The sequence below is a fragment of the Anguilla rostrata genome, chromosome 1 (genome assembly GCF_018555375.3).
Source record: "Anguilla rostrata isolate EN2019 chromosome 1, ASM1855537v3, whole genome shotgun sequence".
NCBI classification, from domain to species: Eukaryota; Metazoa; Chordata; class Actinopteri; order Anguilliformes; family Anguillidae; genus Anguilla; species Anguilla rostrata.
Window position 1 is genome coordinate 8,825,550 of NC_057933.1, and position 15,608 is coordinate 8,841,157.

At 47.5% G+C, this 15,608-nt stretch overlaps 1 protein-coding gene across 3 annotated transcripts; it reads right to left on the bottom strand.

Moving 5' to 3' along the window:
• Positions 1 to 1,947: 1,947 nt before the first annotated feature.
• golga5 (golgin A5) lies at positions 1,948 to 14,086 on the bottom strand. Of its 3 annotated transcripts, none has more exons than XM_064318488.1 (13): positions 14,064 to 14,086; positions 11,578 to 12,251; positions 11,002 to 11,196; positions 10,557 to 10,776; positions 9,593 to 9,716; positions 8,955 to 9,158; positions 6,882 to 7,052; positions 5,572 to 5,700; positions 4,558 to 4,656; positions 3,658 to 3,880; positions 3,171 to 3,276; positions 2,741 to 2,804; positions 1,948 to 2,500 (listed from the first exon to the last, which is right to left on the bottom strand). In XM_064318488.1, the coding sequence occupies exons 2-13, from the start codon at positions 12,242 to 12,244 to the stop codon at positions 2,423 to 2,425; spliced, it is 2,280 nt and encodes a 759-aa protein (XP_064174558.1). In that variant the 5' UTR covers positions 12,245 to 12,251; positions 14,064 to 14,086; the 3' UTR covers positions 1,948 to 2,422. The 3 variants fall into 3 exon arrangements, with proteins under 3 accessions (XP_064174558.1, XP_064174430.1, XP_064174516.1); XM_064318360.1 differs by lacking the exon at positions 14,064 to 14,086 and adding an exon at positions 13,508 to 13,822; XM_064318446.1 differs by lacking the exon at positions 14,064 to 14,086 and adding an exon at positions 12,737 to 13,450.
• Between the last annotated feature and the right edge of the window lie 1,522 nt (positions 14,087 to 15,608).

The window sequence follows — 15,608 nt, forward strand, 5'->3', positions numbered from 1 at the left end:
ACATACTATGAAGAGCAGTACATCTGCGCAGCGCCTGCGCGACACGGATGACAAGGAAACACAGGACGACTTGTTAAATTATAAAGTGTGTGAGAGGTTAAACAGTGCCCCTATTGTTGGGGAGGTGTTAGGGCTTCTGCACAGATAGAGCTATTACGGTCCTCCATATTAAACAACATTGTGAAAGCAATGCTTAAATTGGCCATCATAAATAATTTCAGCGATCAGCGAACACTGTTAACCTTTCAGCATTGTGATCCCGTAAAAATCTTGCAATACAATGAGGGTAAATTGCTCCAGATTAATAACACAAAAAAACAGTATTATGTGATTGTTTTATAATTACTGACAAAAATCAGTTTTTGAGACTCTACCACTGCAGGACAACATACTAAGTAGGGTTCCCCAGACAATACATTGTAACAAGGCCCTGGAAACAAGTTTATAGTATATATAATGACAAGTTCATCTTTTAAATTATATATTTAGTTCTGATAAAGAACTTTTTTCTTACACAGCCTTCAAAGATATCAGTTTTGTAGTTGGCTGGTAATTAATAGGGTGGCATGATGATGCAGTGGGTCGTGCTGTCGCCTCACAGCAAGAAGGTTCTTTGACGGCCTGTCCAGGGTGTATTCCTGCTTCTCGCCCAATGCACGCTGGGATAAGCTTTAGCACCCCCTGGCGACCCTGCCCAGGATAAGCGGGTATAGATAATGGATGGATGGATGGATAGTAATTAATAATAGGGAAAGACATAATGAAGCACTTTTACATCGCTAATCATTACATCAAAATGTGTCCTGAGGACCTGAAATTCCCTGGGGGAAGCTAATATAGTAGTATTGAATAACATAATTAAGTGATATCAATATCAAGGCCACTGATGGCGCATAAATGCGTATTGTATTGTATAATTGCATGTTGTCACATAGAATTCCCCACAGAAGAACCCTCGGTTGAGCTACCGCCCACACACGGTAGTGTCCTCACATGTATATCAAATGTAGTTGATGATTGTGGTGGTAAATAATACATAGCAATCGTGACACCATCTGCTCCCAAATCAGTTTAATTTCATTTGTGAGACCAGCCTCCATAGTGATTATGCGACAGGACTTTTCCGTTGTCTCCCAAATTTTTCTTGCAGCTTGGATAAACTGATCTTGGAGCAGATGGAACACCCCAGAGAGGACAGAGTTCTTCAGCATATCTTTAGCATTTACAAATATTACTTTGAAAAAGATTTGAAAACTACAAAAATGGCCACAATGACCTGAAGTTTTGGTTGAAGAGAACAACCAATGTTTCTTTGCTTAATGGTTATGATTCCAAAATTTCTAGAAATTACATTAAATCAACAGATCCTTGAAGAGACAGTCCAACCTATTGGGAAATTCGCTTTTTGTTTCTCTGACCCATAGTTAGACAATAAGATTGATAGCAATTTCATCCCTGTGTGTCCAGCACACCCTGGGCGTGTCAAAGTGTCCCTGAGCAAGACACCTAACCCCTAACTGCTCTGGCGAATGAGAGGCATCAATTGTAAAGCGCTTTGGATAAAAGCGCTATATAAATGCAGTCCATTTACCATTTACCTACCAGCTGCATGCTAATTTTGCTACCACCAAATGGCTGCAAGCAACGTTAGCTCTGCTAAATGACGGATCTGGAAGTGTGAGTTGGGGGTTGCCAGGTATGAGTGTCACTAAATCTTGCACTCCCACCGTCATTCCCATAGCAGACAATAGGGATGACATTGGTTTAGTGGACTATCCCTATAAATCACATTAGGTTTTCATCCACAGAACTGTTGACAACATATTAGCGAAGTAGTAAACGTGTTCTTTGTACATATCCAAACCACTGTCCAGCTGTCCTTGACAACGTACAACACTAATGGAATGTTTAACATTTTGAAAAAAAAGACTTCAAGACACATGCAACTGTGTTCTCACTACGTCTGTTGCAATGTTTATTAAAAGTTAAATTAAAGTTAAGAAATACAATCTGTATAGAAGAAAGAAACAAAATAATAAATGAAATTTAAAAGTTAAATTAGGGGAAAAAAAGAAGCAAGAAAGTCTCCAATTTGTATTGTATTACCTGGGAACCATGTACAAGTTAAATGCTGTAAAATTTTCATGCTTCCATTTGTCAGTGAGAACATCATATTTGGTGAAGGAGAAGGTAGAAGAAAACAAAAAAAAATAACATGTAAGGTCTGAATCCCGTAACAGGTGTGTGCAAATTGCAGGTACCAGCTCCGCGCAGGAAAGTTCGAGTCCAAGTTCAGCAGCTCGCTCATATCTCAACAGGATATTCATCATTCATTTTTACGCTTCAAGTCAAATCAACGGATTCGATCTGGCGGATTTTAAAAGCTTCATTAACCCCAGCTTCCCCCGTCGTTCGGTCTCTTCTATCTTCCGTGAGGGGCGTCATGCATCTCGGGCGTGTATGTCAACAAGACAACCATGACCCACAGGTGCAGTAGTGCCTAAAATACAAGCATTTGGGCCTCATTTAGCTGTTCCTCCACAGCACCAGGCATTCAAACAGCACCTTCTACGGGAAAGCTGGAGAAAAATTTAAGTGTGTCGAAAGCAACAGCATTCCTGCAAACTGTCAACACACTCTACACGAGGTAAAGACGCAAGATCCCCCCTTAGAAAGGCAATGCCATGATAGAAAATATAACGCCAGGCATGAGTAACTCTGCGTAAACATCAGCACTCACCATATAGAGAATTACAAAGACCCGGGCCACGGGGTAGCGCCGCAGGAAGATTCCTAGCCGGATGCTGGAGGGATTCAGAGATCACGGTCAATCATGCCAAAATGTGGCGCGAGTACATGTATCTGATGGCTTTATCATAAACAATAAACTGAGTTTCAGGAGAGGTAATAACCTTGTTATACAATAGGCTACATTACAAAGAAATTTGCACAATTCAACAATTAAAAAAATAATTATTTGAAAGAAAATTATTTTAAAAAATTTGCAAACATGCAGTTTTTACAGGGCATTCACAAAGGAAAACGGCAGCAGAGACTACACACTACAATTTTTATTTATAAATTACAAACAAAAATCGCAGTTTGAAAGTGGTAAACTACACATAAAAGGGAAGCAAATGCTAGACTGGTTTTTATAGGGGTCCTGGTACCTGAACTTGTCTATGGTGCTCGCTGCCTTGCGCACTTTCCCATACATGCCAGCGCCTGGGCCTTCGTGGTCGTTGAAGAGGACCGGCACGTTCCGGATGCGTGCGCCTGCAGGACAAACGCACATCATTTCAAGGGTTCATTTCCATTGGTTACATTTATTTTCTATATATGCATTTGGAACCTAATGTGGGGCAGAGCACTCGATCAACCTGCAAGGGGAAGCTAGATAGCAATGAACGCAGACCCCAAACCAACTGAACTCTCCCATACCCTGGGCGACAAGAACACAACCTGCTGCTTTATGGAGCACTGCCCAGTTGGCACTGGCACGGTCCGGATTCAGTCCGAGACCGTGGGGCAGCGCAGGGCCTTAACCGAATGAGCCACCCAGCAGCCCCTGCACAGATTACATTTACATCTATTCATACAGCTGGACACTTCCTGCAGCCAGGTGATGCGTTTCCTGTGGCGCCCAGCTGGCCTCACCTGGCGCCTCCACACCGCTCATGTTGATGGCGGGCCCGTTGGCCTGGCCGCCCTGCAGGCTCTTCAGCTGCTGCTCCAGCCGCTCCAGCTGGAAGACCAGCGAGCTCTTCTCCGTGCCCAGCGCCTCCAGCATCGTCTGCTTCTGGATCAGCGTCTCCGTCAGCTGGTGCAGCCGGCTCTCCAGCTCTGCCTGGCTGCTGCTGCTCAGCGTCTTATTGGTCAGCTGCTCAGGCATGGGGAGGGGGGTGGGAGGGGATGGGGGACGGGAGGAGAAGAGGGCCAAAAAGTGTTAGACAAAAATGTACACGGTCAACCTGAGAATGATATTTCAGATGTTGAAAAACGGCTTGTAGCAGCACTACGATTTCAAATCAGTAGAAACTATGCGATTAGAAGACAAACTTTTTCTGTGTTCGCACCCACACATAATCCTGCAGGAGGAATGCAACGTATACCCTCTTTCACCTATTTAGGTGCTAGAAATATAGGGACATTTTTAAATGCTTTTTGCTCCTTTTCTTTACCAAATCTGAATGAAATTCACAACCTCTCCTAAGGAGTCAGGTGAGAGCAGGGTGTGAAGCAGAAGCAGGTGACGGCTGGCTTGCTCATCACACAGCAGTTTTCGAGTCAGGCTCACACAGATGAGTCAGATAAAGGCGCTATGTGAACCTTATCAGGAGGACTCCCTGGATCCCTGGTGCGTAACGAGGTGTGGCGACTCCAGAGCCAAATGTGCAGGGCTGCTGGCCACAGTCAGCACCGGTACAGGCCCAGAATCGACAGCAGACTGTGGGGCTCATCCGTGCACTGGACCAGTGCCTTAGCAGGATGAGCCACCGAGCCGCTCTACGCTTCACAGAAACATGGCGTAAATAGAGGGGAGGCAGCGAGCCTCACCTGGTTCCTGAGTTTCTGAATTTCGTCCTCTCTGTCCTTGATCCGGCTTTGGAGCGTGCTCTTAGCACGGTGCTGCTCTTCCTCCAAGTACTGCAGCTCCTGCAACATGCACGCATGCACGCACACACACACAAGGCAAGGTTAACAGTGCTAAACCCTCTGAAGGTAATCTAGTGCACTGTCATTACAGATTGTGCGAGCTTTCTTTGCATTTACGCAACCAGTTTCCTTACGCATTATTTCTGGCTCAGCTGTTTCTGGTTTCATTTGAAAAGCAATAAAATGTTTATTTTTGACATTCGAGAAAATAAATACTTAAATACCTAACACTGAAAGCGGAACAATCCAGAAAGAAATATTCATTTTGAAACATGGTAAAATGAATCTAAACGTTCCTTATTGTACATGTACATATGCCACCTTTAGCCAGCAGAGGGCACAAAAACCTTGTAATCTTTATTTCATTTTAATACGGAAAAATCTATATTTTTACGAACAGAACAGGAGTGAAAGCCAAAATGCTATTATTTAAAAAATAAAGAAATTAGACCAAAGACAACACTGCAAACTGCCTCTCAATAATGCCATGGGCAAATTATAACAGCTTTAAGAAAACAAACTTCTTTGTTTCATCGTCCACTCAATAAAGCAACCTCCCGTTCCTTCTGTTCCAACTTGCCCCTTCCTTTTTTTAAACATTATAAATTTGGCACCCAACGTGGGACTGTACAAACCCAATTCCCACCCTAATTTGGAACGTCCAATTATCCGCAACCACAGCCGCAGTCATGCTCACTCACTCACTGCTGATTCAGGAGAGTATAGACATGCATGGTTCTCCTCTGAAAAACATGGTGTCACCAGCTGCTCCTTTTCACACCGCAGACAACAGCTAAGCACGCGTAGGGTGGAGTGGGAGGAAGACCTTTCACACGCGGCTTTAGCACGCAGTCCACAAGCGCCCGATCGACCAGCAGGGGTCGCTAGAGAGCGATGAACCCCGCCCCTCCTCACCTGTTTGCAGCGCTCCAGCTCGGCCTCCACCTCCTGCTTGGCCCGGGCCTGGACCGCCTGCTGGTCCTGCACCTCCTGCAGCTGCTCCCTCCAGGACTCCGCCTCGGTCAGCGCCTGCGACTCCAGGTCCTGGGGTACAGCATGGAGGGAGGCCCCAAAACAAGCGCACACACACACACACACAATACACACAAAAACACACATACACGCACAGACACACAGGGACACATGCACATACAAAGATGCATGCGCACAAACACACACACACACACGCACACACACAGAGACACCCACAAAGGTGGACACACAGAGAAAGTAGCACACATAGATAGACCGGAAGAAAAGAGTCAGAGAACATAATCAAAGATAAAACAGATAAAACTGATGATAATAAACATCAGGACAGGAAATGGCCATGGAAATAGAAATGAAGTTTAACGATAAATAACTATCTGTTCCCATGACCGTGCTGCACTGACATCACCCCCCTCGTGATCTCTTCACCTTGACACTGCAGAACCCGTGAAGAAGGTGTGAATTTCTCCCCTCAAATTCTTTTTTGTTTTTATATAATTAAAAGGGGATGTTGGCCAAACTCAGTGCCGCATGCCTAATTTAGCCTTCCCTGTGCCATTATTAGTCATTTTTTAATACTCCATTCAAGGACAGCACTGGCTGCTTCTCCCTCTTCCCTACTAAATATAGCACAGCCTCAAAAATACTCATAGTTCTGAGTCAGATTTCAATGCGTAGCTCGGTGTGAATTTTCTGTGTCTGATGAATAATAACCTGTCAGTTCACTCACGTCATTCCAATCTTGATGAGCACATTTTTTATATTTGGGATTACAGTGTTCCATTTTAATGGCTCCTAATCATCCTAAATACCCTGTCAGAAATGCCACAAGGCGCACAGACCTACCATGTCAGTAAAATGGGAACAGAGTATTCTCTACATTTTTTCATTACCAATTTCAGATTCCTCTGTTTTTCCCAACGGTAATAGAGACACAAAGACAGGCAGACACACAGAAACACACACACACACACACTCACACACGTACACACTCACACATATACAACATGTACACACATAAACACAAACGCACGCAAACACGCACACACACGTGCACACAGACACAGACACACACACACAAACTCCCACGCACACGCACACACGCACGCACGCACGCACATGCACACACACACACACACACACACACACACGCGCACACACACGCACACATGCACGCACGCACACACACTCACACACACACGCGCACACACGCACAGACACACACGCACACTCACCTGTATCTCCGCGCGGAGCGTCTGCAGCTGGCCCTGCAGCTCCTGGATCTCGTCCCTCTGCAGCTCCTTCTCGTGCCGCAGCTCCTCCAGCTCCAGGGCCCCGGCCCCGCCCACCTCCAAGGCCTCCAATCCCGAGCCCTCCTTCAGGCTGCTGATCAGCTTCTCTTTGGACTGGAGGAACCAGCAGAGCACCACGTATCACCCACAGCTACTGACCCAGCAGAGCAACATGTATCAACCACAGCTACTGACCCAGCAGAGCACCATGTATCAACCACAGCTACTGACCCAGCAGAGCACCATGTATCAACCACAGCTACTGACCCAGCAGAGCACCACACATCAACCACAGCTACTGCACCCCAAGCCTCACCGAGCACCACTATCAACCACAGCTACTGACCCAGCAGAGCACCACACATCAACCACAGCTACTGACCCAGCAGAGTACCACACATCAACCACAGCTACTGACTCAGCAGAGCAACACGTATCAACCACAGCTACTGACCCAGCAGAGCACCATGTATCAACCACAGCTACTGACCCAGCAGAGCACCATGTATCAACCACAGCTACTGACCCAGCAGAGCACCACACATCAACCACAGCTACTGACCCAGCAGAGCACCACGTATCAACCACAGCTACTGACCCAGCAGAGCACCACACATCAACCACAGCTACTGACCCAGCAGAGCACCACACATCAACCACAGCTACTGACCCAGCAGAGCACCACACATCAACCACAGCTACTGACTCAGCAGAGACACACATCAACCACAGCTACTGACCCAGCAGAGCACCACACATCAACCACAGCTACTGACCCAGCAGAGCACCACACATCAACCACAGCTACTGACCCAGCAGAGCACCACACATCAACCACAGCTACTGACCCAGCAGAGTACCACACATCAACCACAGCTACTGACTCAGCAGAGCACCACACATCAACCACAGCTACTGACCCAGCAGAGCACCACACATCAACCACAGCTACTGACCCAGCAGAGCACCACACATCAACCACAGCTACTGACCCAGCAGAGCACCACACATCAACCACAGCTACTGACCCAGCAGAGCACCACACATCAACCACAGCTACTGACCCAGCAGAGCAACACAAACAACCACAGCTACTGACCCAGCAGAGCACACACTATCAACCACAGCTACTGACCCAGCAGAGCACACGATCAACCACAGCTACTGACCCAGCAGAGCATCACCAACTACTACAAGCACAACAACACATGACCCAGCAGAGCATACACATCAACCACAGCTACTGACCCATGCACGAGTTTTAGCCATCACAGCTACATGCATCGAAGCTTTTGAGCGATAGAGTACGTGATCAAATCAGTTACTAGACAAAATCACATCCGGATGATTACAAGGTAAACACGTGCGGAATGTACAAGGTAAAAGTGGTGTGTCATTACCGCAGAAAATCCATCGAGCTTGAGTTTGTAGGCGTGTAGTGTACCTGCAGAATGCGCAAGGCCTTGTGTTTGTAGTCCTAGCGTGTACCTGCAGAATGCGCAAGGCCTTGTGTTTGTAGTCCTGGTGTGTACCTGCAGAATGCGCGAGGCCTTGTGTTTGTAGTCCTGCTGTGTACCTGCAGAATGTGCGAGGCCTTGTGTTTGTAGTCCTGGTGTGTACCTGCAGAATGCACGAGGCCTTGTGTTTGTAGTCCTGTTGTGTACCTGCGGAATGTGCGAGGCCTTGTGTTTGTAGTCCTGCCGTGTACCTGCAGAATGCACGAAGCCTTGTGTTTGTAGTCCTGGTGTGTACCTGCAGAATGCGCGAGGCCTTGTGTTTGTAGTCCTGTTGTGTACCTGCAGGATGCGCGAGGCCTTGTGTTTGTAGTCCTGGCGTGTACCTGCAGAATGTGTGAGGCCTTGTGTTTGTAGTCCTGTTGTGTACCTGCAGAATGCGCAAGGACTTGTGTTTGTAGTCCTGCCGTGTACCTGCAGAATGTGCAAGGCCTTGTGTTTGTAGTCCTGTTGTGTACCTGCAGAATGCGCGAGGCCTTGTATTTGTAGTCCTGGCGTGTACCTGCAGAATGCGCGAGGCCTTGTGTTTGTAGTCCTGAAGCTCCTGCTTTGCCGCCTCGGCCGCGGCGCGGGCGCTCTTCGCCTGCTGCTGGAGCTCCTCAGCCCTGCGCCGGTCCTCCGTCCCTCGCCGATCCGCCCCCGTCACCACCTCCGCCAGGGCCTGCCGCTCAGCCTCCACCTTCCCCAGCCGCTCCGCGAACTCACTCTGCGAAACCCCAAAACACAGTCAGTCAGGGACAAAGCTGCACTCAAACAGACTTCCTCCGACTCATGTCTGTGCGAGCATGACTTACAAACTGCAGTTAGTACGTAATAACCGTGGCAGACATCACATGCTACAGAGGAGAGCACATGCCGGTCCATGCTCTTCCCAAATGAAAGTGGAGGTTGCAGCAGTGAGCTCTGAAGAACACGACTGGACAGTCCCGACCGAGGCAAAACAAGGCCAGGTCAAAACCTAGTATATGGCTGGACCTAACACACTTCATCCGGCCGACCAATGGTGTAACTTCATAACTCGGCCGACCAATGGTGTAACTTCATCACTCACACATTTGCGTGTATAGGGCTGGCCCCGCTGTTGCGGTCCAGCCAAAAAAAACTGGAAGAGAAGCATTCAGAAAAGACTCCAGACCAGACCTGCATCTTCCTGTAGCTGTCCTGCTCCCTCTTGAGGGCAGAGTCTGCCTCCCTCAGCCTCTCCTGGAGGGTCTGCAGGGCCTGGGAGTGCAGGTTATTCCCCTCTGTGTGGTCCTGCAGGATTCTGCCACAGAAACAGGACAACATGCATGACATCCCATTACCACCACCATATATAACAATAAGCAATAATAAGCAATTTCAATACAATGATGGCCAAGTGAATGCAGCACATGGCGTGTTAGGTTGTGAATTTTAAAGGGGCTACAGTTCTTCCCTAATGTGACCCCGAATTCATGAAGTGTGCCTCAGGCCCATTAAAATAAAAAATAAAAAAACTGAACGTGTTATTAAAATGTATTCTGAATATTGCTTTGGGCTACATTGCTTCCAGTCTAAGCAGACTAGAGTTATAAATCAGTGAAACCTGTTGGATATTTGCATACACTGTACAAAAACCAAATGCAAATTATTACATTACATTACATTAGAGGCATTTAGCAGACGCTCTTATCCAGAGCGACTTACACAACTTTTACATAGCATTTTACATTGTATCCATTTATACAGCTGGATATATACTGAAGCAATGCAGGTTAAGTACCTTGCTCAAGGGTACAACGGCAGTGTCCTTACCCGGGAATCGAACCTGTGACCTTTCGGTTACAAGCCCAGTTCCTTACCCATTGTGCTACACTCCGTCCTTGCATTATGCATACAAATACAAAGTTCAGTTTGATAAAAATAACATTTTGGTATAGGAAATAGGATTTCCCTCTGTGTACAGGCACAGCAGGTACGAAGTAGAAATCATCCACATTTTGTCACAAAGGTGGAATGTTTTGTCACAGCGGTAAGATGGCACCATTCAGATAAGAACAATGATTTTCAGAAAGTCTACGCCCTTGGATTGAAGCTATGGCTGCTTCCCTGACGGTCCCTGCCCACACAGGCAGTGGCTCACCTGGATTTCTCACACTGAGCTTCCTCCAGGGCAGAGCTCCGGGACTTCAGCAGCTGGTCGGCCTCGTCCAGGCGGACCTTCAGAACGGCCAGCTGCCCGTCCTTGGCCGACAGGGCCTCCGTGAGGTCATCGACCTGCGACCTCAGATCTCGGACCGAGCGGTCTGTTCGCGACTGGTCCGAGTTCCACCTGTCAGCACGCGCTCGGGCCTGGTTCAGCTCTGAGGGACAGGAGGAGTTCACCAATCAGGGCCATCACTACACTACAGATTTTCCCGCACCAAACAACAATGCATGCAACATTCACTATTGCAAACTGCTCCACTAGAAAGAGTAAGGTAACTTCAATTACTGTGTCAACCTATACATTCAAACAATGTGAAATGCAGTGAACCATAGAGGTTTGCTTGTGTAAACCCTCCCCGTGACCCTCCATCATCCCCTACCCTCCTGCGTGTCTTTGGCTCTCTGGATGAGCGAGGCCATCTCCTGGTTGAGGGAGGCCACCTCACTGCGCAGCAGCTGGTTCTCCAGACGCAGGCTGGACAAAACCTGACTCTGCGGCTCCTCCACGGGCACCGACTCCTCCGCCGCTTGCTCCAGCGGCCCCGCCAGGCCCGAGTCTGAGCTCTCCGGCGTATCTGCCGGGGCGAGAGCGACGGGCAGAAGCACAGAACTGAGCCACACAGCACCCCAAGATCTCAGTGAGAACACAGCAGCGTTTACCTGCGTGTATGCTAACGGCCTTACACCTGTTCACACTGGGACACCATGCATCCGTTAACTTTCAGATACCAGCAAATTCAGGAAACTGTATTCATTAAATACTACGCAAAATGTCAACAGCTTCTGTTCACAATTGGAAAAACTACATTTATAGAATCAGGAAAGCAATCACGACTTGTTTTTAAATTTGGTCAGAACTTAGCCACTTAAGTCATTGTCAATGACAAATTGACAATGCAGTCTTAAGAAATGAGGCCAAAAGCAAGGCCCTCCATCTCCGTCTCGTTGAGTGCTACCTTGGCTCGGCTCTTTGGCAGAGCTGTCCTCCGAGGTCTTGACGCTGTGGGTGCTGGTGGACAGAGAGCTGAGGCTGGAGGTTCGGGACAGGCCGCGGGCGGAGCGGGGGGAGGAGGAGGCGGACGGAGGAGCAGGAGGCGCGCCGGAGGCGGGGGCGGCCTGCGGCGCTCCTTCTCCGGACCCCGTCGCTCGGGGCCGCTCCCACTTGGCCTCCCTCTTCCCGCCGGAGGCTGGGTCCGAGCTGTTGAGGAAGTCGAAGAGGAGCTCGTCGTCCAGCTCCGGCTTCTTCGGCCGGACGAAGTTGGAAGAGGGCTTCAGAGAGCCGGAGCCGCCGCCGCCGCCGGAGCCGCTAGCCGAGGCCGCAGGCGCGTTGGCGGTCCCCGCCAGCAGAGTGGCCGTGGACTTCTTGATGTTTCCCGCAGCGGCGACGATGAACCGCGAGGGCTCATGGGTAGTGTGGTAGCCATGCTGCTGCTGCTCCTCCGCGGCAGGGCTGTACTGGGAGGAAGCATCGGCAGGGTCTTGAGTGTCGTAGGAGGAAGAGGAGAAGGACGAAGAGAGGGAGGCGACCTGGCTCTGTTGTTTGGTCAGAGCGGTGGCTGCTCCTTGGTCCACTTTGTTGAGGAAGTCCTCCGCTCTTCCGGCCAGATCAGCAAACCAAGACATCCTGGACCTGGAAGGAGTAGCACAGTTGCTCTCTGTTGCCATGATTATCTAGGTACAGTTGTCTGACTGTCTTCCAAAATTCCCTCCATGAGTGTGGAATGTACACAAAGACAAGAACCATGCCACTGCAGTAACATTGCTGCATTTCACAATGAAAGAGGGGGAAGATAACACGCTAAGCTAAAAGCCCGAAAACACTATAACATTCATGTGATTCCAAAAGTTATAGTCATGGATCTCAGGGTTTTTCAAATAACCTTGATTGGCTTAGTGAATCTTCTGACCACAGCAATTATGAGATATTCTAAATATGGGTTTTACAGTATAAAATACTATAGTATAGAGAAGTCTATATGCAGACATCTTCTAAAGAGCATGCGCTCTAATTTGCGGTTTAAGTTTCCACAAGCTTTTAAAATGAGTGGATTGTGATTTTGAAATGATATTAAAGTGTTAAGCACTGTACAAACACATCTGAAATGATTTTCTTACTTTTTGCTTAGTCTTTCAAACACGCTGAATATAATATGGGTAATGAGCTCAGAGTTGTATTTGACTGAAAAACCTCTATAACTAGACTCATTATCCCATCCAAAACCCTGCAGTGTGCCCAGGTTAGTACGTTAGAGGGAAAAGGACCGATGTCGTCCCACCACAGCGTATCCGGATTTAGCTTGAGAAGGGCTTAGTAATCAGCTCCAACTACAAAACGGCCACGCTCTACCAATTGCCCGTGCAGTTGCGGTTATTTCAGACACAACATGAAACGTCAATGCGAGGATAAAAAGTCCGCAACGCCCGTCTCTCGGTATAGCGTCATCGCCATGGTATGTTGTTGGTAAGAATCTGCTAGCTAGCTAGCTATTTGACAGCTGCACGACTATGTCCGTATTTTATTTGTGGGTTTCTGGACAGTGTCATATGAGCATACGGTGATCTGAAACCTCCTCTCGTTCTGTCGCCTTGTAGCAAACTACAGCAGCAATCATGTTTTGTTTACATTCTGACCAGAGAAAACTAGACTTCAAGTTAGCCAAGTCAGCTAGAACTAATCACTGTACAAATTAGCTAGCAGATTGAATAATGCACAAATCTGTTCTTGACATTACATCAAAGCTGGGCAGCTAGGTAGCGGAATGTGTCAGGTCAAGCACCCAAGCTATCCCGCTGGCTTGTAAGGCCTTCTTTTTGCACAGTTGCTATCAATAGCTAATGCACACAGGCTCACGACCTGGAAAAGTGCAGCTAGCGTTAGCTTGCTACCTTATTACACCGCTGGTTCGATGGGCTTCGGTAACTGCTGTCCTTGTTTACATTCACTCCAAACGCGGATTGGGGACAGCCGATATTGAATAAATAGCTGGCAACTTATCCTATAAATAAATGAGATGATGGAAAGTTAATCAGCTAGCTGTCGTCTGAGTTTTCATCAGCCAGTCGGTATTTTCATCCCTCCTCCATTGCTGGAGATGAAAGCGAAAAAAAACTTCCGGGAGACGTGGACCAGGAACAGGACCAGGAACTACCGAGAGGACCCAAATCAAGAGAGCTTTTCGTACTGCCTGAGCCAGTGATCCGTTCAGTTCAGAGTGTAGGCTAGTGCTTCCAGACAAACTGTGGGTACTGGACGGCAGCTTATTTCCGAGCAAATTTTCCGTTCAGACCGTAAATATTAGAATGGTCACGATTCTCGCTGCTAGTTTTGTGCAGTGCTTGTGAAGTGTATATTATTATCCCAAAAAGCCCGTTTTCTTGTTTACCGGGACAGTAACGTGTGTGTGGTTCATACTGTTATATCAAAGGGAATTGAATAACTTACTATTATTAGTAATCATTTTTCATCAGACAGTGCTGCACCTAGAACGAACAGACAACTCTCAAGAACAACTTAACGTATGACAATTAACTTCCGGCCTTACGTGACGTCATGACTAAATCGAGGACCAATCAGGAGCAAGGAAACGTGACGGAGCCACCATTCGTGCAGTGATAAACACAAGCTCATTCAAAGCGGATCATTTTATGGAACTGCGAACGTATATGCAATGTTCTTCAAGAATGAAGCCTGTCCACAGTTATGCAAAATGCGAATGTTATTTATACATAATTTATGTTTCGTGCTTTATACAAAATTAAACTGCCATCGTTCAATTGGTACGATTACTCTATGGAAAGTGAACGTCTAATGACACAATTCTCCATGAAAAATTCATTCCGATCATCAGTGCACAGGGCTTACAGATATGACCCAGTTCAGAGTGAGTATAATTCAGTGTGATCTCAGCTACTTCAGTGTTAACTACCCTGGGACACGACGTGTAGGCAACTGGCTCGGTTGATAAAAGCACTCACCAAATCACAGGCTGAGTCTTATAAAAAATACTTGTCTGGGTTTTTTCCACGGCGCGCAGGCAGGACTGCCGTTGTGGGCTATGCATGGCAAATTGTGGTCACTCACTCTCTCATGGACGTTTTGTAGGACGCATGCGCAGGTGGTGCTTCGTTCAGTAGGGCGCATGCGCAGGTGCATCTCCCAAAATCACCACTTCGAACGGCACAAGATTTTTCAGCACAGCTTTATCGCCTAATGTTACTTTAGCTAACCCTAATATGTTAGAGTTTTGCCTACTTTACTTAACCTAGTTAGCGCGTACGGATGCTATCCTGCATGCATGAGTAGGAGCTAAGGACACACAGCTACAACCACCGATAGATGTATGGACACACGGAGGACAACAAACAACGTTACAGAGGTGAGGACATGGCATGCCATAGCCAGCTAGCTATATAGTTCGCCAAGTTGCGCCGTGGGTCTGGACTGTTTCGTGCTTGTTCATTAGCAGACAGCTGTCTGTTCTGGTCCCCAGGGTGGTGGAATGAGTTTCCCACTGCAGTCAGGACAGCGATCAGCGAGAAGACACTTTTCTATTCCTGGATACATGAATATCTGCCAAAGTGAATGCAATGTAATGTATATGACTGAGAGTACACTGCAGATGAACCCAGCTGGCTTGGTCCAGCTGGGGTGGGGTGGGTTTCACCAAGCCATGATTTCTTGGGCTACCATTGCACAAACACTCCCTAGCAACTCACCCAACAATTATGAGCTGCCAAGTTTTAGTCAATGAACGATGCACCTCTCCTCCAATCAGCGTTCACACGCGGTGTGGCTAACATTGTGGGAAGAATCACTGGCCGTGTAAAGTTACACCTTACTTACTCACCACTATGACTATGGTATGCAAGCTGTATAAAACTTGCAAACTGTGCAAATTGTATACTCAAGACATTACATTACAGGCATTGAGCAGGCAACTTACACAACTTTTACATAGCATTTACATTGCATCCATTTCCACAGCTG

Bases quoted from the DNA above. Each gene is read 5' to 3' on its own strand.
- golga5 (XM_064318488.1), bottom strand. From the start codon at position 12,244: ATGTCTTGGTTTGCTGATCTGGCCGGAAGAGCGGAGGACTTCCTCAAC. The intron at 10,777-11,001 runs GTAGGGGATGAT...CCTGTCCCTCAG, and splicing joins AGCCAAAGACACGCAGGAGG to AGCTGAACCAGGCCCGAGCG. The intron at 2,805-3,170 runs GTACCAGGACCC...GAATCCCTCCAG, and splicing joins AGCACCATAGACAAGTTCAG to CATCCGGCTAGGAATCTTCC.